This window comes from Doryrhamphus excisus, chromosome 2, assembly GCF_030265055.1.
Source record: "Doryrhamphus excisus isolate RoL2022-K1 chromosome 2, RoL_Dexc_1.0, whole genome shotgun sequence".
Taxonomy (NCBI): Eukaryota; Metazoa; Chordata; class Actinopteri; order Syngnathiformes; family Syngnathidae; genus Doryrhamphus; species Doryrhamphus excisus.
In genome coordinates, this window is record NC_080467.1 from 26910917 (window position 1) to 26936594 (window position 25678).

At 40.3% G+C, this 25678-nt stretch overlaps 1 protein-coding gene across 3 annotated transcripts in view; it reads right to left on the reverse strand.

Moving 5' to 3' along the window:
- Positions 1-25678, reverse strand: part of fstl5 (follistatin-like 5) — a 163176-nt gene that overhangs the window by 42719 nt on the left and 94779 nt on the right. For all 3 annotated transcript variants that reach the window (XM_058049613.1, XM_058049606.1, XM_058049621.1), the window contains 2 exons: positions 24225-24345; positions 9829-9995 (listed from right to left, as the gene is read on the reverse strand). In XM_058049613.1, the coding sequence (XP_057905596.1) occupies positions 9829-9995; positions 24225-24345 (288 nt within the window). The remainder of the gene's footprint in view (positions 1-9828; positions 9996-24224; positions 24346-25678) is intronic.

Genomic DNA, 25678 nt, shown 5'->3' on the forward strand with positions numbered 1-25678 from the left:
ACTGCTTGCCTGATGGAATTCTATTGTATATTAAAATTGTCTATATATATATATATATATATTTTTTTTTTTTTTTTTTTTAACCAAAAATCTGCAAATATGCAAGAAATCCACTGTCGCTGTCCATGGTGGCCTCACTGTCTGAAACATTTTAACAATCACGACATAACGTGTCAAAGGGGGCGGAAGTGACACGCTGAGACCATCCATCATGACGGCTTCTTCCTGCGTCTATTAGTCTGACGGAGGCCAGGAGGCGAAAACGTGTTGCTGTGGAATTGCCGCTGCGCATTAAACATTCATACACGCATCATTCAGCATGCGACCTTCGGCTTTTAGGGACATGTAATTCTGCCCACCCCCCCTTTTTGGTTTCTTTGTCGCTTCTCATTAAATAACTCGTAACTCATCTGGATGAAACCCTAACCCTTAACATTCTGACCGACTGACCATTCTGACCACGTTCCATTGTAGTGACAAAACCGAGGATTTACACCGCTTTCTATTTGTGTACCAATTGGGGGGGGGGGGGGGGGGTGCTGCGTATAATTGGCAAGCTTATTTCGCTGGGATTTGACTAATATACAACATTCAAGCAACAACACATAAACCTAAATGCTTTGAAAACTCGGTATTCCAACTGCAAATATATCTCCCGCCAGAATGATCCTATTATGTTGACAATGAGCCAGTAAATGTACTGCGGTAAGAGAGTAGGTTCACATCAAGCCTTTATTTCTTAAAGGTACACTAACCGCTGCGGCATCATTTTAGTCAGCTGTACATATTTTACACATATTACCGAGTGTAAATTGGACTCATTCTAACAAAATAAAGCACTTTTTTTGCCAGTCGACTATCAACTTCCATACTATGTGATGACTGACTGAATAGCCAATAAAAATGTGAAAACGGGTGAGGAAATTGCGCTTCCTGTGCATTTGACGTTGACTACTGTCCTATCTAGTCATTGAGCATGAAGTGGAGGCAAAAGGTTTTCTAAGACAATCCAGTTGCGATCCATTCAATGCTACAAGAATACAATAACCTGCATGAATGATCATATTTCCAGTGTGTGCTTATGTTTTTGTTCTTCTTATTGTGCAAAAAAATAATGACAAACTGTCTAGAATCCATGGAGCTGTTTCCATCCATCCATTTTCTATACCGCTTATCCTCACCAGGGTCGCCAGCCAATCACAGGGGACATATAGACAAACAACCATTCACACTCACATTCATACCTATGGACAATTTGCAGTCGCTAATTAACCTAGCAGTTTTTGGAATGTGGGAGGAAATTCCATGCAAAACTCCACACAGAAATGGCCGAGGGTGAAATTGAACTCGGGTCTCCTAGCTGTGGGGCCTGCATGCTAACCACTCGTACACCGTGCACCCCATGAAATCCCAGCTGAGAGGCGGGGTACACCCTGGACTGGTTGCCAGCCAATCACAGGGCACATATAGACAAACAACCATTCACACTCACATTCATACCTATGGACAATTTGCAGTCGCTAATTAACCTAGCATGTTTTTGGAATGTGGGAGGAAATTCCATGCAAAACTCCACACAGAGATGGCCGAGGGTGGAATTGAACTCGGGTCTCCTAGCTGTGGGGCCTACATGCTAACCACTCGGACACTGTGCAGCCCATGAAATCCCAGCTGAGAGGCGGCGTACACCCTGGACTGGTTGCCAGCCAATCACAGCCAATCACAGGGCACATATAGACAAACAACCATTCACACTCACATTCATACCTATGGACAATTTGGTGTCGCTAATTAACCTAGCATGTTTTTGGAACGGGGGAGGAAATTCCATGCAAAACTCCACACAGAAATGGCCAAGGGTGGAATTGAACTCGGGTCTCCTAGCTGCGGGGCCTGCATGCTAACCAATCGTACACCGTGCAGCCCATGAAATCCCAGCTGAGAGGCGGCGTACACCCTGGACTGGTTGCCAGCCAATCACAGCCAATCACAGGGCACATATAGACAAACAACCATTCACACTCACATTCATACCTATGGACAATTTGGAGTCGCTAATTAACCTAGCATGTTTTTGGAATGTGGGAGGAAACCGGAGTACCCGGGGAAAAACCATGCAGATTCTAACCCAGGTCTTCCCGATCTCCTGACTGTGTGGCCAACATGTTAACCACTCGGACACCGAACCTGTGTAAAATACTCAACTTTTGTCGTATTTTGTAGCATTTAAGATAGGCAAGGACTCAAGCTTTAGTTATTTTTAAGGTGAACTTACAAATTTTTTTTTTTGTCTCTGCATATTCAAACTCATCTTCTGAAATGTCAGCAGCACTTAGACGGATTCTCATTTCCGAGGATATAATTCCGCTTGTTAGCTTTCAAAAGAGCCTGATGCCCTTATTCCAAATAGCTAAATGACAGCTTCACATTTTAGCCGAAAATTCCCGGAATGACAAGCAAGGTTGTGTTTATCAGTTCTTCACTAAGTGTGCTCATCTAGCCTGCGACTATGAAAGCAAATCGATGGCACGTTTTGGCCCCTTGAGACCCCCAAGCATCCACCGTGTCACCTTCTGAAATGAAAAATGAACAGGGTGCACCAATGAAAGCCAGAGCGATGGAAGCGAGCAGGCTGTCGAGGGGGGACGATAGCTGTGGCTATCGGCGGTGCCCGGCTCAGTGCTGACAAAGCGTACACTGTGGTAGGTTGGGGGGGGGGGGTTGGGTATAGGTAGACAAGGGCAGGTGTAGGTGGATTTACAAATAGGCCATGGCCCCCAGGAGGCTGTAATTAATATAGCCGTCACAGGAGGGTCACCCTGAATCAAGCAGCTCAAAAGTGGACCTCAGCTAGCGACATTACGCTCACGCACACTTTTTAATGTATGGGAATATCAACACAATTTTCACCTTTAATATGATGTACTGGGATGAATACACAGGCGGATGAATATGCAGTTGGGCATTATATATATCGTTTATATTATCGTTTTCCCATCATTATGACTCACTAGCGTGAGGTAGACTGTTGCGATGTGTCAAAGAAAAGGAAAGTGAAATTAGTACTTTCGTGCTAGGTTAATTGGCGACTCCAAATTGTCCAAAAGTATGAATGTGAGTGTGAATGGTTGTTTGTTTAAATGTGTCCTGTGATTGGCTGGCCACCAGTCCACGGTGTACCCCGCCTCTCGCCCGAAGACAGCTGGGATAGGCTCCAGCACCACCCACAACCCTCATGAGGATCAACGATAGAAAATGAATGAATCGATCGTAACTGGACTGTTTAGGTTTTCATACAGGATATTACGGCTCTCATCATTAGTTTATGATTAAAGACCAGATAGGACAGCTCTAGTCTGAGGGTGTGGTTTATCCTCCCATGTAGCAGCACGCCCCCCCCAAACAAGAACACCTCTAGTTGTAACAATAATCATGGAGAGACCTAAAATACATAAAGGAAAGAATACTTAGACTGGACAATTTGCTACCTTTTTCTACTTCACGTTTTTCCTCTCATTATATTTCCAAAAAAATGGAAGTTAAAATTGCAGGGCAATTATCAAGCCATTAAATCAATCACAAATGGACAGTTTAGCTTGTCTTAGAAGACGTTTCAGCTGTCATCCGAGCAGGCTTCCATCATTCAGACAAGATAAGACGACTCTCATCTGAGGGAATGGTACAGAATCTATAGTATTTATTATTCACTCCTTTTGTGGTACAAAAATGATAAGATATATAATAAAAGGAGTCATTTTAGTGCAATCACTCTTGCTAGCATAACATTAATTTGTAACAATGGTCATGAACGGACCTGGAACCAAAGGGGCTGTTTTAGGAAGGGGATGCTAACACACCATTGTAACTTTATGACTGCTGTTTTGGACCACAAAAGATTGAAACCGTTCTTGTTTGAATAAACACTTGGATCCTGGACCAGCATCTCAGAGTAGAGCTGTCCTATCTAGTGTTTTAGCATGAACTGATTGACCGGTTGAGAGGTGAAACGTACAACCTGAACAGTCCAGTTGTGATCAATACCGTGCCTTAAGAATACACTTATCTGCACGTTTGTATTTAATAGATAGATAGATAGATAGATAGACTTCCTTTATTGTCATTGCACAATAACACAGCAGTGAAATTCCCAACGAAATGTCGTTACCTGGCTCCTGTATAATAAATAATAAATAATAAATAATAAATAATAAATAATAAATAATTAGATGAATGATAAAATAATGAATAATAATAATAAAATAATAATAAATAATAATAATAAAATAATAATAAATAATAATAAAATAATAATAAAATAATAATAATAAATAATAATAATAAAATAATAATAAATAAATAAATAATAAATAATGTGGACAATTAATAGATGACATCAAATATGAACAATGTACAGCGTAAACAGTAATTTGTACAAATAATTTCAATAATTTAGAATGAATAATAATAATTAAATTGTTTGCGTGGGCAGGTAGAGGGGCTTATTTGGCATTCAGCAGTCTGATGGCCGGGGGGGGCGGGAGTAGCTGTCTCTTTATTTATTTATTTATTAATATCTATATATTTCATTATTCTAACGAAAAAAAAAAGCAACAACACATTCTTTGTGTTTTGATGCAACAACAGCAAGCATGCATTCGTATCCAGAATGACTTGGCAGCTTTGTGCGTGTGGAAGAGAGAGAGGGAAGGAGCGACAACGGCGCAACGGGGAGACGAATGTGAAACACAATAAACTTCCTACCTGAGACGGGATCTGTCAGAGGGGGGGAAACAGAGGTCAAACGTAGAGAATTGGAGCGTAAGAGAATGGAAAAAAAAAAGGAGTGTCTTCCCTGCGCTGACACCTAATGACATACTTGGTATATATCGGGTATTTCCTGATCCGAATGCATCATCGGGGTGTGTTGAGCTTGTTTGACAAAAAACACTTTGACAGTCGGGGAAAAAGAGAAAAGATTGAGTTTGTTAGCCTGTGAAATGGAGCAGGAAGAGAGCAAGGAACTGCACAGGAGGTGAAGCTCACCGATCAAAGCCTCAGGCAGAGATTTGAAGAATAATCATATCCTGTTATTGTTTTACCGCTAAAGCGCTGACAAACTGGGAACTTTACAACAAAAACTCCAATGCTCCTACTGAGGCATGCATTTTCTCATTATTCACAGATTAACAATGCATATAAATTCGATATTCGATCGACCAGGGGTCTCAAACACACGGCCCGCCGGCCAAATGTGGCCCACAGGACACTAGTTTTAGGCCCCCGCCTTGATATGAAAGTTTAATGTTAGTGCGGCCCGCGCAAGTTTGATATGGATGCTGTATGGTATCATGTACCCAGAAAAAATGATTACGTTTGATTAATGTTCATGTTAAAGGTTAAATAACTGTTAATAGTTATCCTCCCTATCCGTGTGGAAGTGGTAAGTTTTTGGCTATTTAAGTTTAAAGGAAATAACTTGAAGGCTACCGTTTAGGTCGCTAGCTCTCTAGTTTGCGAGTTAGCATGTGTCTCAAGACCCTGCAGTTGCGCAATATGTTGTAAATAAAAAAGTATAAATGTGACTATAGTCGTGTTTTGTCATGTCTACAGGGCTCTAATAATGCTTTGTTCATTTTAATCTGAAAAAAATAATTTGTCTACCCACCAACTATATGTGGTTTCTTAAGTTTTTATTATTTGCCGTTTTATTATTATTATATTTATTTATTTATTACTGTGATTGATTTTCTTTATTCTTGATTTGTTTATTTATTTTTCATCTTATTTTGGGGAGAAAAATAAAAAGTAAGATATTTGAGAACAGTGGAATGTTTTATCAGAGCTTTTCTTGTAGAAAATTGGAACCAAAGCGAAGTTTTTTTTTAATTTTTTTGTTTTTAATAAATGCATTTTTTTGTTTTTTTTTTGGAAAACCCAGTCTCACCCAGACCCGAGCTCCAGTGGCCCCCAAGTAAATTGAGTTTGAGACCCCTGCGATAGACATTCAAATAATGGACTTGCCCAAAGATACCTGAACATGGTTATGTAACGACTTTGGATCGAACCAGCAACCTTCACATTTGGCGACTCGGTTCCTCCCAACCAAACGGCCACTAAAAGTCTGCATCCCCATCCTGTACAATGGCACCCATTTAATAACACCAACAACCAATCCAGGAGCTCCGTAACGCTGACAGCTTTGAGTGATGATGCAACAACCAGGCAACAGCCGGCAACCCACTGGAATTACGCCGTAAGCCGCTTTCGTGAAAATGTCGAGAGGCTAAGATGAACTCTCGGGTACACGGGTGCACGCTGTGGGATTAGAGAGGCGTTCATTACCGTTAAATGTTGACGGGTTCTAACATTGGCTCATTCTGCGTGGCTGGAGGGCTGATTGAACCACCCGTGCTGATGAGACTGGTGACAAATAATTCGAGATATCACTCAACAGGAAGAATCAGTGAAGGAATTTCTAATGACGACGATGACGGCAGATGCAGAAAGCATTTGTTTATTTTTGTTATGATGTTTCCTTGACATATACCAATGACTATCTGGTTTCTCCAAGATGGAGGACTAGTGGCTTTACTCCGAGCTCGTTCCAGATAGCAGAACTTCTCACGTTATTTTGTGATCTTCTCCTTTGAGTCACTACCCAAAGCTCATGACCATAGATAGGTGGGAGCGGGAATGCCGATCGAGAGGTAAATTTAGAGCTTTGCCTTTGGGCTCGGCTGCCTCTTCACTGGGACGGACCAAACCAGTCGATCTTTGGGGCTACCACCTTATGGGTTTGTGTGATCCAGTCGGGGGATCCATGCCCTTGGTAGAGGCACCCATGACACCCACGTCCAAGAAGAGGAGTGGCTAGTGACCCAATGGAGAGACAAAACATTGGACTTAGTTTTCCGTTGCTTGGAATCCGGCGGTTGGGGATCGATGGCGAGTGCCTGGTAGCCGGGCTTGTACCTACGGGGCCCGACCGTGCACAGTCCAAAGAGACAACACCGGGACCCCCCCTCCAATGGCATCACCCCAAAGGGGTCAGTGTGCTTAAATATTTCAATTTTAGACTACTAATAGGCCGTAGTCAACCACAAAACAGCGATGAGTTCATTCATTCTTTTTCTACCGCTTATCCTCATGAGGGGGTGCTGGAGCCTATCCCAGCTGTCTGGCAAGAGGTGGGGTACACCCTGGACTGGTGGCCAGCCAATCACAGGGCACATATAGACAAACAACCATTCACACTCACATTCATACTTATGTAAACTGGAGAGAACATGCAAACTCCACACAGAGAGGGTGGAATTGAACTCGGGTCTCTTGGCTGCGAGGCCAGCATTTTACCCACTCATCCACCGTGCATCAACAGCGATGAATTATTCATTGATATATATTAAAAAAAAACTCTGTTAAAGTGAAGCTGCAAAATTCCAAGTAAGGAATCATTCATTCATTCATTTTCTAACGCTTTTTCCTCACGAGGGTTGCGGGGGTGCTGGAGCCTATCCCAGCTGTCTTCGGACGAGAGGCGGGGTACACCCTGGAATGGTGTCCAGCCAATCACAGGGCACATATAGACAAACAACAATTCACACTCACATTCATACCTATGTAAACCGGGGAGAACATGCAAACTCCACACACAGAGGGTGGAATTGAACTTGGGTCTCTTAGCTGCGAGGCCAGCATTTTACCCACTCATCCACCGTGCAGCCACAGCGATGAGTTATTCATTGAAATATTTTAAAGTGAAGCTGCAAAATTCCAAGTAAGGAATCACTGTACTCTAATTTTCCGTCTGACTTTTACACCCAAAAGAGAAGCTGAGAAACGAAAACAAAAACCTACTTTTAAAATCGGCGACAACCTTCCGACAGCCTTCCTTTTTGATTTTACTCCTCTCACATTCATCCTGCCAAAGTGTGAAGAAATAATCTGACTCGACGTGTGGAGCCTCCTTGCAAACATCTTTTTACCCACAAGGACACTTCCAATGTATGATGGAGAGAGACAGAGAGAGCAAGAGAAGGGGGCAATCAAGGATTTAAATGTGAGCGGGGGCCTCGTCCAGACGTGCTTTCCAGTCAGAGGACGGTGTCGAGGAAGAAGACGGGGGACAGCTGGGCTCCTCGCTTCTCATTTTAAGGGTCATCAACATTTAATGTTACATTGGCTGTGTCTCCCTTTATCTGCTGCGACAGTGTTTACTTCATTATGCACTGCAGCATCACCGGGCGCCCACGTCCACACGCACACACACACAGTGGAAACGTCCATTGTGGTATCTCCCCTTGATACACAGGACTACTGCTGACACACACACACACACATTCACACAGTCCGCCACAGCGTTGTTGTAGAAGTCGGCTTTGAACCCCTTTGGTATCCGCCTTCATTTTCTTTTCCCGGCCCTTAAATCCCACCTCAGTCCCTCCCAGCACTCTGTGAGCACAGAAGACCATCTGACATCCTGGATTATTGTCAGAGTCTCAACACAAAGTACTAAAAGTCACAACAGCCAAGCATCTACTCGGAACTCTCTCAGACGGAGAGTGGAAACAAGAACTATACTTTCCTTTAAAATGTCTTTTTCCGACTCCAAAGCTCTAAAGATCACCGACGTCCGTGTGATTAGAACAACTTCACAACACTTTTAGCTACCAGGAAGGGCAGCCGTTTGATTCCTTGTTAAGAGGCGGAATCGGCATACCAGAAATGCTCCAATTAAAGCTGCTACTTAATTAATTACAGAATACCCAATGGAGTCGCTGGGGGAAAATTACAAATTTGCAACCTCCTGATGTCGTTTTACTAGCTGCTTTTATGAAAGACACATATTGAATCATATTTTTAACAACTGCTTGATAAATAAAATGTAAAACTAAACACTATTTTTTAAACTCATTGCATAAATGGCCACTATTATCTTACAAAAAAAGCATCATAACTTCTGACTTGGTTGCTAGCTTGCTAACAACTCTTACTGTCTGTTCCTAGTCACTTGTAAGTGTGTGTGAGTGACAAGAAAAAAAGCTCTGACTAGTTTGACCGTGATAAGTGAATTTCCGCCAAGTAAAAATGAAATATTTTCAAAAGAAGAGAAAACGTCCAACCTTTTAAATACTGTTTTTCATTATTAGAGCCTTGCAGACACAAAATAACACCCCTATAGTCACCTTTACACCCATATTAACTAATGCAGTTGACATAATATGAGAAAATAAGATATATTAAACATAAATAAGACTTGTGCTTGTTTGTGTTGCTGTAAATGTGTTCTGATGCTAGGGGAGCTGAGTTGGTGGTGGACAGGAAGTGATGTAATGGTTAGGGTTAGGGATTATTGTGTCTGTTCTGAGATCCTACAACAGTTGTTGTTGTTCCGGGTGCTTGTGTGTCTCATCGAATATCACAGTAAATTTAGGCAAATATGCATATTTGTTGACTAATAATGGGTGGACTCTACTCTGTATTAACTATAAAGTACAATTTTGGATCTTTGTTCCATTGAACAAGTTGGGTGCTTGTGTGTCTCATCAAATATTACAGTAAATTTAGGCAAATATGCATATTTGTTGACTAATAATGTGTGGACTCTACTCTGTATTAACTATAAAGTACAATTTTGGATCTTTGTTCCAGTGAACAAGTCGGGTGCTTGTGTGTCTCATTGAATATTACAGTAAATGTAGGCAAATATGCATATTTGTTGACTAATAATGGGTGGAGTCTACTCTGTATTAACTATAAAGTACAATTTTGTTTCTGCTGCGTCACTCCAGGATGTCCGGCAGTCTGTGCTTTGTGTGTTAGACTTACGTTGATGTCCTCGAGGTTCAGGGAGTTGAGATACTGACGGTTCCTCCTCCAAAGTATCGGCGGCCGGTGCTCGCCGGTGATGGCGCATGTCAGCACGGCGCTCTGGCCGACGGTTACGGTTTTCACCAGAACCTTCTGGTGGTCCGGGAGGTCAAGCAGATACACGTCTGTTGAGGACAGAAGAGGGGTAATGCTGTTAGTCGGGTCGTATGTGCTTCTTGTTTCACTTTAAGGTGGCTAAAATGAAAAAAATAACGTATCTGAGAAGATGGCAGGGTGTCCAGAGAGCTGAGTAAAATCACTGAGTTGTGTTATGTAACGCAGCTTGTTAGAGAATGCATTCTAATCATTCTCTGCAGCCGCGAGCGGTGACACCAGAGTAAAACAGACTCCATTAGTTTCTGCTCCTGGAGGCATGAAATGCAACAGCTGAAGATAGAGCGAGCGTCGACCCTCCAGCGACCTGTGGAAGTCGTTTTTTTCATAACCTTTTCAGCCAATTGGAGGTTTGGTCCGCTCGGCGTGTTCGGCGACCGACGACCCGGGTGAACTTGCGAGAGCCCAACCGGTCCAATCAGAGCGCAGCGCTGACAGACTGGCGAGGCTCAGAGTCAGGACTGGTAATCTCTCAGTTGGCCCAGTAAATTGACGCCTGGATCACAACAAAATTAGAGGATTAAGATCGTGTACGCCCGGCGAGTCGCCGACACCTTCAACCTTCTATTTTATTATTCTGTTAGTGTAAGTTTTCTTCTTCTTTTGCGCTCATGTGCCGTTTCAGTCAGCAAAAGTGATGACTTGCAACAGGAAAAGGCAAATGTTAAAAACCAAAAAACCTCAAATTCTTATTTGTTTCTCTTTCAAATTCACACCTGATATGCCAAATTAATAAATCAGCATAACATAAATGCTACAATTAACCACCAAGTCTGACCTGCATCTACATAACCACATTGTAACTTCCAGCTGTGGCTGTAGGCAACCTCCTGATTGTTTTAACTCTATAAGTTTGTCTCCTGTGTCACTCCCATGTCATGTTTGATTCATTAATAGCAATTATTTGCGATAGAAATCATTCATTCATTTTCTACCGCTTTTCCTCACGAGGGTCACAGGGATGCTGGAGCCTATCCCAGCTGTCTTTGGGCAAGAGGCGGGGTACACCCTGGACTGGTCTCCAGCCAATCACAGGGCACATATAGACAAACAACCATTCACACTCACATTCATACCTATGGACAATTTGGAGTCGCTAATTAACCTAGCATGTTTTTGGAATGTGGGAGGAAACCGGAGTACCCGGAGAAAACCCACGCATGCACGGGGAGAACATGCAAACTTCACACAGGGTGGAATTGAACCCTGGTCTCCTAGCTGTGAGGTCTGCGCGCTAACCACTAGACCGCCGTGCCGCCCTGCGATAGAGCCCTTGCGATAGAAATGTGCAACAGTAATCTTCTGTCCTTATGGTATTTTATTAAGAATAAGCTAAACAAGGCGGCACAGTGGTCGAGTGGTTAGCGTGCAGACCTCACAGCTAGAAAACCAGGGTTCAATTCCACCCTCGGCCATCTCTGTGTGGAGTTTGCATGTTCTCCCTGTGCATGCGTGGGTTTTCTCCGGGTACTCCGGTTTCCTCCCACATTCCAAAAACATGCTAGGTTAATTAGCGACTCCAAATTGTCCATAGGTATGAATGTGAGTGTGAATGGTTGTTTGACTATATGTGCCCTGTGATTGGCTGGCCACCAGTCCAGGGTGTAATAAGACAGCTGGGATAGGCTCCAGCACAAGTGCTAACATTACACATTTTAACAGCAAAATCATGCTATCAAAGAAAAAATGGATGACCTCTGGTATTTATTTTAAGTTGTGTAGTGAAGCCTGCTTTTCTTTTCTTGCTTTTTTTTTTTTTTATAAAAATGCAGCACATTTTTTGCCCGAAGACAGCTGGGATAGGCTCCAGCACCCCCCGTGAACCCTCGTCAGGAAAAAGCGGTAGAAAATGAATGAATGAATAAGCTAAAGAAAAAGTTTCATTTGTTTCTCTTTGGAAAACTCGGAGAAAGTTTCTTCCCTGCATGTCAACCTTGATCGTGAGACAAGAATTTGTGCTTCATAGGTCTTGGAAAAAATGTCAAAGGTTATTATATTAACAGCTGTGGCTGTAGGCAACTTCCCGATGCGTGTTGTTGTTGTTTTCTTCAGTAATATGAATTATTTGCAGTAGTAATATGCAACAGCAATAATAGTTTATTCTTCTCATTTGTTTCGCTTCTAAAAACTTTTGACAAAGTTACATTTCCAGGCAGGCTCAACGACTACGTGGGACAATCCTAGTCTGACTAGGTAGGACGGCTCAAGTCCTTCAGACTCAGGATTCAATGCTCTGAGAAATGTAATTCAATATTAAAAAAAAAAAAAAAGTTTGCCTAACTGAAACGTTCACCCTTCATGCCAGCCTGGATTTGTGGGAATTAGGCCTCATGTGACACGGATATCCAGTCCATCCCGCTCCTCGGATCCCGAATCCCAGCAAAGCCGTCAGATCAGCTCGCCACGACGCGTCCCCCTTGTCCGGGTGGTGGCTGCTGGATCAGCGGATCCCAAATCTCATTCCAGTAATGTCGTCCCTAACCATTCAATCACGGACACCTTGTAGCCGAACGCTCCCGCGGGATATGCTACAAGCCACAAACTCGATTTGCCGCTGATCCCCGGGGAGGATGGAGCCTGGTGAACTTCTCCGCCGCCGCTTCGGCTGCAAGGTGGAAAGTGAAAGTCCCAGGATAGATGCTCTTGGATCGGAATGGAAGATTCCGTGTGCGACTTATCAAAGCAGGAAGCTTGTCTTTTACATCTGATTTTAAGGCTCGAATGACTGAACGCCCCCCCGGGAAGGGGTCAAGCTTCCATCGGTTGAGCTGTAATTAGCGTTAAAGGACGAGGCTCAGGTGTTAGATTTACTCCGAGAATGGGATGCGGTGGCACGGTCTCGTTTTAAATTGGAGTTAGTCAGGGAAAAGAGCCAGCAGGACTACGGCGAAGGGTGGACTACATGAAGACAAATTGCGGAGAGGTTGCTTAGCCAACCTCTTTTGACTCAGCCCTCAATCACGCGCTGCTTCTCAAGCGCTCGCCTAATCTTCGGGTCCGTATGGCGGAAACTGAACATTTTGGAGTGCAGATAAAAGTATTTTCCATCACGCTGCCACATGGGCATCAAGTCAAAAAAAAAGATCAACATCAGAAAAGACATTCAAGCGAACGTTCTCTGATCTTGGATGGCTGCGTTCATTCACTCTTTCCCAAAAGAAGAACAACAAGGACGGGTTGCAGTTTTTGATACCGCACACGAACGACTCCAACGCATCCAAATCTCTGACAGAGATCGAAAATAGTTTGAGCGATGAAACACAAACAAGTCCCTTTTGTCTTCCTAAGGAAAACTCTTTTTTTTTTTTTTTCGTCTTTGATGTTGAGTTGCCGCCGCCGCCGCCGCTGCTGCTGCTCGAGCGCCGCAACCAAACAAAGGGAGTCTCTGCACAACATCAACGTGGATCTTCAATTCCCCTTATGTTTGTCTTCCAGGCCTGAAACTAAACTCACTTTATAAGAGAGGCTGCTTTTGTAGACAAAAGGACACCTTTAAAGGAAAACTGCACTTTTGTTGGAATTTTGCCCTTTTTTTTGCCTTCTGAAGATATAAAAACATATTTAAAAAGAGACAGCTCATTACTGCATGTAATGAGACACACATCAAAAAGTTTAGTGGTTTTATATACATCCTGTAAGCATGTAGTACATTCATGATAACACTCAAAATTGCCAGCAACCTTGTTGGGATATTGAACCATCAACTTTACAAGCATGAAAACAATGAAACCGGGACTGTATCTCTGTACCTCACTGGTTTGTGTGGGATGTCATTATAATGCAAAAAGGACACGTACTTACCGACCAATTTGTCTTTCGTCTACCCACAAACGCTAGCAGCATAATAACGCCTCTAATGTGATTACAAATGAAACGCTGCTGCAACATCATGCCAGTTTTTTTTTTTAGTTTTTTTTTTTGTGTCCGAGCAGCTGTGGTGGCAAAATCCCGAAGGGTGACGAGTACTGCAGAATCTGATCAAATTGGACTAATTTTACCATGGCTATTGTGCCGTAAGGAATGCTGTTAAAATTAAAATGGAGAATGCAAAATCACAGATTCATGCTGTAATTAACACCTCTATCTAACGAACCACAGTGGCTCCTGTAATGGTCCCGGTGTCTAATTTGTGTCAGGGCAAATTAGCAATATATGCTGAAATATGGAGAAAAAGTTTCCCCACTTTATGAGTATTTTTTGTGTCTCCTCAAATTTGCAGATTTTGGTAAAAAAAAAAAATTATTTTTGAAATTGATGGTTGGCGTTCCTTCAGCATTTTTGATGTGTAATTAAATAAATTAAATACGTAGTATTTTTTTTTAACAAAAAGCACATTTTTTGTAACTAAAATATGTGATTTTTTTAACATATCAAAATCATGAAAAAATAAAATAAATCATACATATGTAAATACATTGTTAGACTGGCATTTAAAATTCATATATTTATTAAAAAAATTTAATTAATTATTTTTTAATGAAAATATGCTGAAATATGGAGAAAAGGTTTCTCCACTTTATGAGTATTTTTTGTGTCTCCTCAAATTTGCAGATTTTGGTTAAAAAAAAAAAAACATTCTTTTTGAAATTGATGGTTGGCGTTCCTTAAGCATTTTTGATTTTGTAATTAAATCAATTAAATAAATAGTATTTTTTTTAACAAAAAGCACATTTTTGTAACTAAAATATGTGATTTTTTTTAACGTATCAAAATCATAAAAAAATAAAATAAATTATATATATGTAAATACATTGTTAGACTATTACATTTAAAATTAATATATTTATTTAAAAAATTTAATTAATTATTTTTTAATGAAAATATGCTGAAATATGGAGAAAAAGTTTCTCCACTTTATGAGTATTTTTTGTGTCTCCTCAAATTTGCAGATTTTGGTAAAAAAAAAAAAAACAACATTCTTTTTGAAATTGATGGTTGGCGTTCCTTCAGCATTTTTGATGTGTAATTAAATAAATTAAATAAGTAGTATTTTTTTTAACAAAAAGCACATTTTTGTAACTAAAATATGTGATTTTTTTAACATATCAAAATCATTAAAAAAATAAAATAAATCATACATATGTAAATACATTGTTAGACTATGACATTTAAAATTCATATATTTTTGAAAATTTAATAAAAAATTTTTTATGAAGATATGCTAAAATATGGAGAAAGTTTCTCCACTTTATGAGTATTTTTTTTGTGTCTCCTCAAATTTGCAGATTTTGGTAAAAAAAAAACATTATTTGTGAAATTGATGGTTGGCGTTCCTTCAGCATTTTTTATATGTCATTTTCACTTTTGCTTTCCTTTTCTTTGACACAGTGCCATCAGAAGCTTTAGAGACATAATAAAAGGGAAAAATTTTACTGAGAAAATTTTACTGAAAAAAAGGATGTTGAGCTTCCTCGGTGTAGCAATGTAATATTCTTCCTGCACATAACTTTTGTTTATACGGTATTCATAATTTATGGGAGTGCATACCCAGTACAAACGAGAGGTTAATTCTTGTGTTAGCAATATTTAAAGCAATATAAAAAAATTTTTAATACATTGAAATTAATTTTAATTTAATTGATTTGTACAAAATATTTTTAAATATTACATTAATTTAATTTCTTTTTAAAATTAAATGATATTAATTTTTACATTTTAATATTTATTTTATTTGAAAATAGGCTGCTTTACTGCAGAAAAAAAACATCTCTCTCATCGTAAGTGTCCAAGATGGCGGCGCCACAAAAGCGCCATCAACTTTGTTTACTTTGTCCCATACGCTTGTATTCCAAAGTGTACGCCAAAGCGTTCGATCCCCATTCTATTCGATTGCAGCCTCGTTTCCGCGTCCACTTAGGGAAGGACGGGGGGGGGGGGGGGGTGTTATTGGGCTATTGAAGGGTTATCTGTTTTCACTGGGAGCAGAGATGTTAAGATACAGCACAGCCAGGCCCGATTGCCTCCTGAAAGCACACTTCAAATAACAGATGTCCACTGGTGTGCCGTGTGTGCGACCAAGTCCGAGGCAGCACGTTGGCTGACGCGGCCGTGGATCACCTGACAATGCTCAGGGCGTTTTAGCTTACGTTTACATTTGGTCTGTCTTTTGCAGCTGCAGCACTTTCCACTCTTATGGAAAGACTTTCTACAAAGTTGGAAGCAGAAAATTCAAAATGACATTGGTGGCTATTTGTCATGGTCCAACAGATATTCTAAAACAAAATATAATGATATAATTATTGGCTTATGGACAGTTAGTTGCTAATCTGACATCACTGCACCGCTTAGTTATCACTGTTCATTTCATAGGAATATGAAATAGGAGTAGAGCACCTTTACCCATCATGACGGTCACTGGGTTTGACTGGCTTGGACCGTCAAACGCTAATTGGCAGATTTTTGGTTAACAAAAATGTTTTAATTAAGTAAAAATTGTTTTTTTATTAAATTAAATAAATTTAATAAATTGTATTTTTTTAACAAAAAGCACATTTTTTGTAACTAAAATATGTGATTTTTTTAAACGTATCAAAATCATTAAAAAATAAAATAAATCATACATATGTAAATATATTGTTAGACTATGACATTTAAAATTCATATATTTATTTTTAAAATGTAATTATTTTTTTAATGAAAATATGCAGAAAAAATTTCTCCACTTTATGAGTATTTTTTGTCTCTCCTCAAATTTGTAGATCTTAGTAAAAAAAAAAAAACATTCTTCTTGAAATTGATGGTTGGCGTTCCTTCAGCATTTTTGATGTGTAATTAAATAAATTAAATAAGTAGTATTTTTTTAACAAAAAGCACATTTTTTGTAACTAAAATATGTGATTTTTTTTTACATATCCAAATCATAAAAAAAAATAAATCATACATATGTAAATACATTGTTAGACTATGACATTTAAAATTCATATATTTATTTTTAAAATTTCATTAGTTATTTTTTAATGAAAATATGCAGAAAAAGTTTCTCCACTTTATGAGTATTTTTGTGTCTCCTCAAATTTGCAGATTTTGGTAAAAAAAAAACATTATTTTTTAAATTGATGGTTGGCGTTCCTTCAGCATTTTTGATGTGTAATTTTCACTTTTGCTTTCCTTTTCTTTGACACAGTGCCATCAGAAGCTTTAGAGACATAATGAAAAAATTTAACTAAGAAAAAACAAAAAGGATGTTGACCTTCCTCGGTGTAACAATGTAATATTCTTCCTGCACTTAACTTTTGTTTATACGGTATTCATAATTTATGGGCATGCATACCAAGTACAAACGAGAGGTTAATTCTTGTGTTAAAAGTCGAAGCCAATGCTTGGCTATCTTGAGTCAGTTTCTTCAACATATTTTACCTCCTTTCGGATCTTTAATAACAGTAACCAGGAAGTTCTATGGTACAGAAAAAGCCTCCCGTGGATACAGTATCTGGTGCTAATTAGCACACATGCTAAAAGAGTCAAACAACGCATGTGGTCTGTCATGTCCACATCAAATAAACATCAAATAAATGATGAAGCAATGATACTTTTGTAAGCATTCGTTAAGAAATTGTGACTCGTGTTGACCTGGAAGATCACATGACAACATAAAAAGGAAGGACTCGTAATTAATTTCAAATCTCTCTAATGCCTTCCGCCTTAAGGGAGCGAGTGAAAAGGCACATTTGGGATAACGAAGCGTGAATTACCATTTTGCCGTGCTCCTCGCAGCGAGCGGAATGAATTCCCAGCAGGGTTTTTTTGACAGCGAAAAACCCTGAGTATCCATTAATTGGTGTTTTATAACGCCGCCGTCTCTTTAATGGATTAAAACCTTCCAGAGTGTAAGTGACGTAAAAAAAAAAAAAGGCACTGTCACTGCAGCTTTTTTCTAGGTGTGACGTTGTCAAGCTGACAAAGGTTTACTTTGCTATTCCAGTGGAGTTTTCCATGCTGGTGAAAAACTGTAGTGTGACCTTTTTCTTTCCGCTTTGTTTGGCAGCTTGTGCCTGGTGGGCTGCACACGGCGGACCTTCCTCTCCGTGCTCACTGCAGCTATCTTTGTTTGCAAGCATTTCACAGCTCGACGCTGGGGGAAAGACAAGCAAACACATACCAAAAAAAAAAAAAATAACACAACTGCAGTCCTGCAGTACTCAGTCCTCTCATCCATCTCTGTGACCTTCCTTTTAGTTTGGTGACACTTTCCATGAGCTTAAACTGTCATAGTTGTGTTTTTTTCTTACTGTCGGAATACCAGGATTGCTTCCTGGTTATAATTTGCTGTCTCCAATCGTAAGAAATGCTTTTCAGTAACACTACTACAAATATGATGAATAACCGGCAAACTATGAACAAATCATTAATACACTAGCATTTAACTTCATTCATTTGACCTCTAACTGACTCATTCAGCCTAAAATGCGACCGTAGTTGCGTTATGGAATGGATATAATAGTCAACTAGAGGAAGGAAGAGGCAGCAGTGAGTGGCTGTTATTGCTCCACAGGCAGGACCATCAATTATTGATTGCTAAGAATAACTAAAGGTAAATTTAGGCAATTGAAATGCATTGCACTACTTGGCTACAACCTGCAGGGGCGCTGTAACCAGTCTCCATTCTAAAGACTGGCAGACTATGAATAAACAACAACATCTTTTAAAATGTAACTAATGCAGTAACATTCCGACTGAAAGAAAAATTCCAGAGGAAATTTTCAATGGGCCCACGACCTTGGCTGACACTAGGGAATGGCTGCTATTGCTCCGTGGGCAGGCCCGTCATGAATCAATCACAAAGAATACTAAATGATAGGGATGAGCCGGATACTCATTATAAATGAGATATGCTGGGATTGAATGTGTTAATAATCATAATAATGATTTAATTTCATTTGAACATGCATCAGATTACAATTGAATGCATCCCATAATCAGTTCACAGTTCCACATGTCCAAAAGGAGTAGGAAGAAGCAAAGCTTATTAAATCCTACCCCTCCATCTGGTACTTTTACAATCAGTAATTGTTACATTTGTTCACATCCTGCTTTCATAATATAGTTTAATTAAAAAAAATAATAATTTTGTCACGTACCGATAATGGTAATGGTTATATTTCATTTGAACATGCATCAGATTACAATTGAATGCATCACATAATCAGTTCCCAGTTCCACATGTCCAAAAGGAGTAGGAAGAAGCAAAGCTTATTAAATCCTACCCCTCCATCTGGTACTTTTACAATCAGTAACTGTTACATTTGTTCACTTCCTGCTTTCCTAATATAGTTATTTTTTTTGTCACGTACCGAAAATGGTAATGGTAATGGTTTTATTTCATTTGAACATGCATCAGATTACAATTGAATGCATCCCATAATCCGTTCACAGTTAACATGTCCAAAAGGAGTAGGAAGAAGCAAAGCTTATTAAATCCTACCCCTCCATCTGGTACTTTTACAATCAGTAACTGCTACATTTGTTCACTTCCTGCTTTCCTAATATTGTAAAAAAAACAAAAAATATTTTATTTTTGTCACATACCAAAATAATAATAATAGTCACTGTAGCTTGGTTAATATGTAAGTCACATTCTAAATAAATGGAGAATTTTTGCTGCTTTTTGGAGTCTTTTTCAGAAGGCTTAATATGTTTCCCATTACTCGCAGTAATGAGCTGTTTCATCTGTTTTTAAACCTTTACAGCACACACAGAAAAGAGAAAAACGCGTGTTCAAGTCCCCCAAAAGTGCAGTTTTCCTTTTAAAACTGAGGAACACCCTGCAGCGTGTTAACGGCACCCTTAATAAATGCCTCATTGGTGATAATGTAATGTGATGTAATTATGTAAGGGACTGTTTATGATGTAATAATGATTATCATCAGCGACAATCAGTAATATATCACCCAGCATTACTCCTGCATTCAAAGTAGGAACGAGTATAAGAGATCCATGTTTACACGTGATTACAGCTGCATGCTGCTGAGAGTTGGCTGTACAAATTGACGCTCATTTGCGATATGAACTCATGACCCCCCCCATTGCGAGACGGCGCCGCCGCTAATGCTGCAAGACCTCTATGCATTTTGTGTCGCCGGTACAGACCGACCGTCACACGACTCAAAACTAACAACGCTTTGTGATAGATGAGACTTTATCTCCTTAGCCACGACGCCGCCACGGCCGTCATTCAGCGAGTTATTTGACGGTGGCAAGAGGCCGCCTATCAGCATTCCTATCAGTGGCATCATCTAATTAAAAGACATCGCTTGTGCCAGACGGCTTCCTTTGCCGCAAGCTGAGGCAAATTGATTGCGGAGCGCCTTCTAGGAGCCTTTGAATAATGCATGGGCTTTAAGGCACTATCTCTCGCCATGACAAACAATGTTGCCACACCATGCTGGCTCTACAAAGGTGCGCTTCCTTATTAACAGGTGCCGCTCTCATGCCGGAACGTTGAAATCCCACAGCTGCTCCGGACACAACGAGTGACTCAGTTTAGCGGCGGCGCTGACGATATTTTGCATAGTCGGATCATTTTTTTGACGATGTTGACACTGAGGGCTGCACGGTGGACGAGTGGTTAGCGCGTAGACCTCACAGCTAGGAGACCGGGGTTCAATTCCACCCTCTGCCATCTCTGTGTGGAGCTTGTTTTCTCCGGGTACTCCGGTTTCCTCCCACCTTCCAAAAACATGCTAGGTTAATTAGAGACTCCAAATTGTCCATAGGTATGAATGTGAGTGTGAATGGTTGTTTGTCTATATGTGCCCTGTGATTGGCTGGCCACCAGTCCAGGGTGTATCCCGCCTCTCGCCCGAAGACAGCTGGGATAGGCTCCAGCACCCCCGCAACCCTTGTGAGGATAAGTGGCAGAAAATGAATGAATGGATGAATATTGGTTGTTGTGCTGCACGGTGGATGAGTGGTTAGCGCGCAGGCCTCACAGCTAGGAAACCTGAGTTCAATTCCGCCCTCGGCCATCTCTGTGTGGAGTTTGCATGTTCTCCCCGTGCATGCGTGGGTTTTTTTCCGGGTACTCCGGTTTCCTCCCACATTCCAAAAACATGCTAGGTTAATTAGCGACTCCAAATTGTCCATAGGTATGAATGTGAGTGTGAATGGTTGTTTGTCTATATGTGCCCTGTGATTGGCTGGCCACCAGTCCAGGGTGTACGAAGACAGCTGGGATAGGCTCCAGCACAAGTGCTAACATTACACATTTTAACAGCAAAATCATGCTATGTTCATCAAAGAAAAAACAGATGAACACTGGTATTTATTTTAAGTTGTGTAGTGAAGCCTGCTTTTCTTTTCTTGCTTTTTTTTTCAAATAGAAAAGCAGCACATTTTTGCAGGAAATTCTTAAAAACAGCAAAAAACAACAACAAAAAAAGCTCCCATGTCTGTAGCTGACTGACTTGATAGTTTCAGGCTGCATTTTAAGATGTGTAGCGAAGCCTGAAGTGGCCAAAGGTGTCAACTTCACTATGAGCGCCTCTTCACCCAAACTACCATGTTCCAAAAACATGCTAGGTTAATTGCCGACTCCAAATTGTCCATAGGTATGAATGTGAGTGTGAATGGTTGTTTGCCTATATGTGCCCTGTGATTGGCTGGCCACTAGTCCAGGGTGTACAAAGACAGCTGGGATAGGCTCCAGCACAAGTGCTAACATTACACATTTTAACAGCAAAATCATGCTATCAAAGAAAAAAACAGATGACCTCTGGTATTTATTTTAAGTTGTGTAGTGAAGCCTGCTTTTCTTGTCTTGCTTTTTTTTTTTAATAAAAAAGCAGCACATTTTTGAGGGAAATTCCTAAAAACAGCAAAAAACAACAAAAAAGTAGCTGACTGACTTGATAGTTTCAGGCTGCATTTTAAGATGTGTAGCGAAGCCTGAAGTGGCCAAAGGTGTCAACTTCACTGTGAGCGCCTCTTCACCCAAACTACCATGTTCCAAAAACATGCTAGGTTAATTGGCCACTCCAAAATGAGTTTTGGAGGAAAAAAAAGTCCAAGCAGGTGCTTGAACTTCTTTGCAGATGATTAACGCATCGTTACAGCTAGCGTGGGCGGAGCTAAATAAAAAATGTTAAAAAGCAAGTATGGCACCGTGATCTCATTAAGGGTGTTGCGTCTTCTTTGTGAGAAGCTGAGCTGGAAGTCGAAGATGAAAAGGGGAGAAGTGGCCCCTTCAAGGCGGCACGACGGTCCCCAGATTGGTTGGAGTTTGAAGAGCTTGAAGAGCTTTGCACCTACGCACTCGCCCTCCTTCATGTTGCTATTTGCTGCTGCAACTCCGTGTCGCCTGCTGGGTCGACTCTCCACCGAGGTGATGAGATGAAGACGATGCCTTGTGAGCCCCCCCCCCACCACCACCACCCCCCCGCACCCTTCGCGCTCCTGCTAAATGTGTCACTCCCGCCAAATGTCACAGGAGATCCCGTATGAAGATACTGATCCCGCTGCAAATGTCAGACAGGAAGGAATCATGAAAGATACATGCAGGAACAAAAGGAGGAATCTGGTGCACACATGTTTGCCTTTTGTGGAGCATCTGGCGCCATAATGCCTAATGAGTTGTTGTGACCTGCTTGCTTTGGCAACACATTCATCAGAACACCCCGGTGGACCAAACATAAGCTTCACACTTTTGGATAACGCAACTTTCGGAACCACTTCATCAAGTTCACGTTCTAATGGAAATTTAAATCCATTTGCTGTTAAAATATACAGTAATCCCTCGTTTATTGCGGTTTATTGGTTCCAGACAAGCCAATTTCTGTAAAGTGTGATTCCTATTTTTATAGTGGGGCTGCACGTTGGTCGTGCACATTCCCACACTCCCACATTCCCAAAACATGCTAGGTTAATTAGCGACTCCAAATTGTCCATAGGTATGAATATGAGTGTGAATGGTTACTCAACCAAATCAAAAATGGATATATGTGGCAAATTAAAAAACCCTTAAGAAAGCAATCTTTGAATCACAGGGTCTTTTTAATCTATCAAACAAACAAACATATTTAAAGTTTTAACAAAATCGTCACACAGCAACTTAACACTCAAATGTTATACCTCAGAAATTTAGAATATGGATCGATATGGATCAATATAAGTTCAATACGGGCTGCACGGCGATTGAGTGGTTAGCACAGAGACCTCACAGCTAGGAGACCAGGGTTCAATTCCACTTTCGGCCATCTCTGTGTGGAGTTTGCATGTTCTCCATGTGCATGCGTGGGTTTTCTCCGGGTACTCCGGTTTCCTCCCACATTCCAAAAACATGCTAGGTTAATTAGCGACTCCAAATTGTCCATAGGTATGAATGTGAGTGTGAATGGTTGTTTGTCTATATGTGCCCTGTGATTGGCTGGCGGCCAGTCCAGGGTGTACCTGGAAAATGTACTCCATTTTTCTGTAAAGTGTCTTTGAGTATATTGAAAAGCACTATACAAATAAAATGTATTATTATTATTATTACCCCGCCTCTTGCCCGAAGACAGCTGGGATAGGCTCCAGCACCCCCGCGACCCTCGTGAGAAAAAGCGGTACAAAATGAATGAACGAATATGTTTATAGCTACAGTATAAAAAAACCTGTTTACCAACTTCTAAATAGTTTTCAACATCATTAGAGCTCTCCAGACATGAAATAACACCCCTAGAGTCACCTCTACATGACTATTACCCAATATAAAATAAGATATAAATAAGAAATGCTCGTGTGCGTTGCTGTAAGAAGAGTGGGGGGGCGGATGGGAAGTGATGTTGGGGGTTCAGAACCGGCATGGATTATTGGACCTGCTGTGAGCTCATTAAAACCTACAATAAAAGTGTTGCTTGTGTGTGTCACCCAACATTACAGCAACAACACTGACACCTAGTGACCGGTGTAGAATGCTGCATATCGTCACATCTTTGCATGCGTCTTCTGAATGCCTTCAATTCTGTATTGGGCTTTATTTTGATGCTTGACAATGCTGTGCTTATGGTGATTAATCATGATTAATCTATTAAAGAACTGATTAATCTGATTAATCTTTTTAAATTATTTGACAGCCCTATTGAATATGTGTAAAATTACTGTATCTTTGAAAGGGGGTAAACATACAAAATGAGCAGGGTACTGAAATACGTACGTCCTCACTGCTCCTGATATAAAGACATCAGCATCTTATTCCCATTGTTCCCTTTCCGGGTTATGATTCCATTATCGGTATCCATGGAAGCGCGCCACAATGCAAAACCTACCGAAGGCGGTGTAGAACTCCTCCTTTGTCAGCAGCTCATCATCGTCCACGTCGCTGTACTTGAGCAGATCGAACAACGAGCACTTGCCCACGTCCTTGGATAGACCCTCGTGCTTGATGACCTTCAGAGAGTCGCATTCACAATCAGACATAAGATCAGAGACCAAAAGTTTCACAAACATCCCAAAGTTAACAAGGTGGCTTTGTGTCCCAATCGGATTGTGTTCAATGCTGCCTTGGGACAAAAACATCAAGGATGAAAAATGCCATGGTTTCTTCCTTTGTGAAAAACTAGAAAATATTATACGTTCTAGTCAATGTCAGAGGGATCATTGTTCAATTCAACCTTTCATTTAATGCCCATACAATATATGAAATATGTTGAAAAATATCCAGCTTAAAAATCGATTAGCCCACCCGTTATGCAAAGAGAAAGCATACCGAAACAGAAATTTTATTATTTATTTGCCAAATAATAATAAATAATAAATAATTTTCCGGACTATAAGTCACATTTTTTTCATAGGTTGGCTGTTCCTGCGACTTATACTCCAGAACGACTTATAAACGAAAAAAGATCTTGATCTTGGACTTGCGTTTTTGCAGTCAAACCATAAATACAACAGAGAACTCCTGTCACATAGAGGATCTTTGACTAGCATTTTTCCTAAACAAAAAATAAATACAAAGATGGACAGGTGGACACAGATGTCAGCAACACTAGCATAGCTATGTGAGCTAAAGTGCTAACATTACACATTTTAACAGCAAAATCATGCTAGGTTCATCAAAGAAAAAATGGATAAACTCTGGTATTTATTTTAAGTTGTGTAGTGAAGCCTGCTTTTCTTTTCTTGCTTTAAAAAAAACAGCAGCACATTTTTGCAGGAAATTCCTAAAAACAGCAAACATGTTATACTATGTATGCTGCTCCTGCGACTTATACTCCAGAGCGACTTAGAAATGAAAAAACTTTATGTAACATAAACACTGGACACCTTTTCTGTTCATGTTTATTTTTAGTGTAGCTGAATAAGCATTGTGTTAGCATATCTTACACCTCTTATGCATTTTTGGCCTTGTGCGACTTATATATGTTTTTTTCCACCTAATTATGCATTTTTGGCCTTGTGCGACTTATACTCCGGAGCGACTTATGTATGTTTTTTTGTACCTAATTATGCATTTTTGGCCTTGTGCGACTTATATTCTGTAGCGACTTATGTATGTTTTTTTTCTACCTAATTATGCATTTTTGGCCTTGTGCGACTTATACTTCGGAGCGACTTATGTATGTTTTTTTTCTACCTAATTATGCATTTTTGGCCTTGTGCGACTTATACTCCGGAGCGACTTATGTATGTTTTTTTTCTACCTAATTATGCATTTTTAGCCTTGTGTGACTTATACTCCGGGGCGACTTATGTATGTTTTTTTCTACCTAATTATGCATTT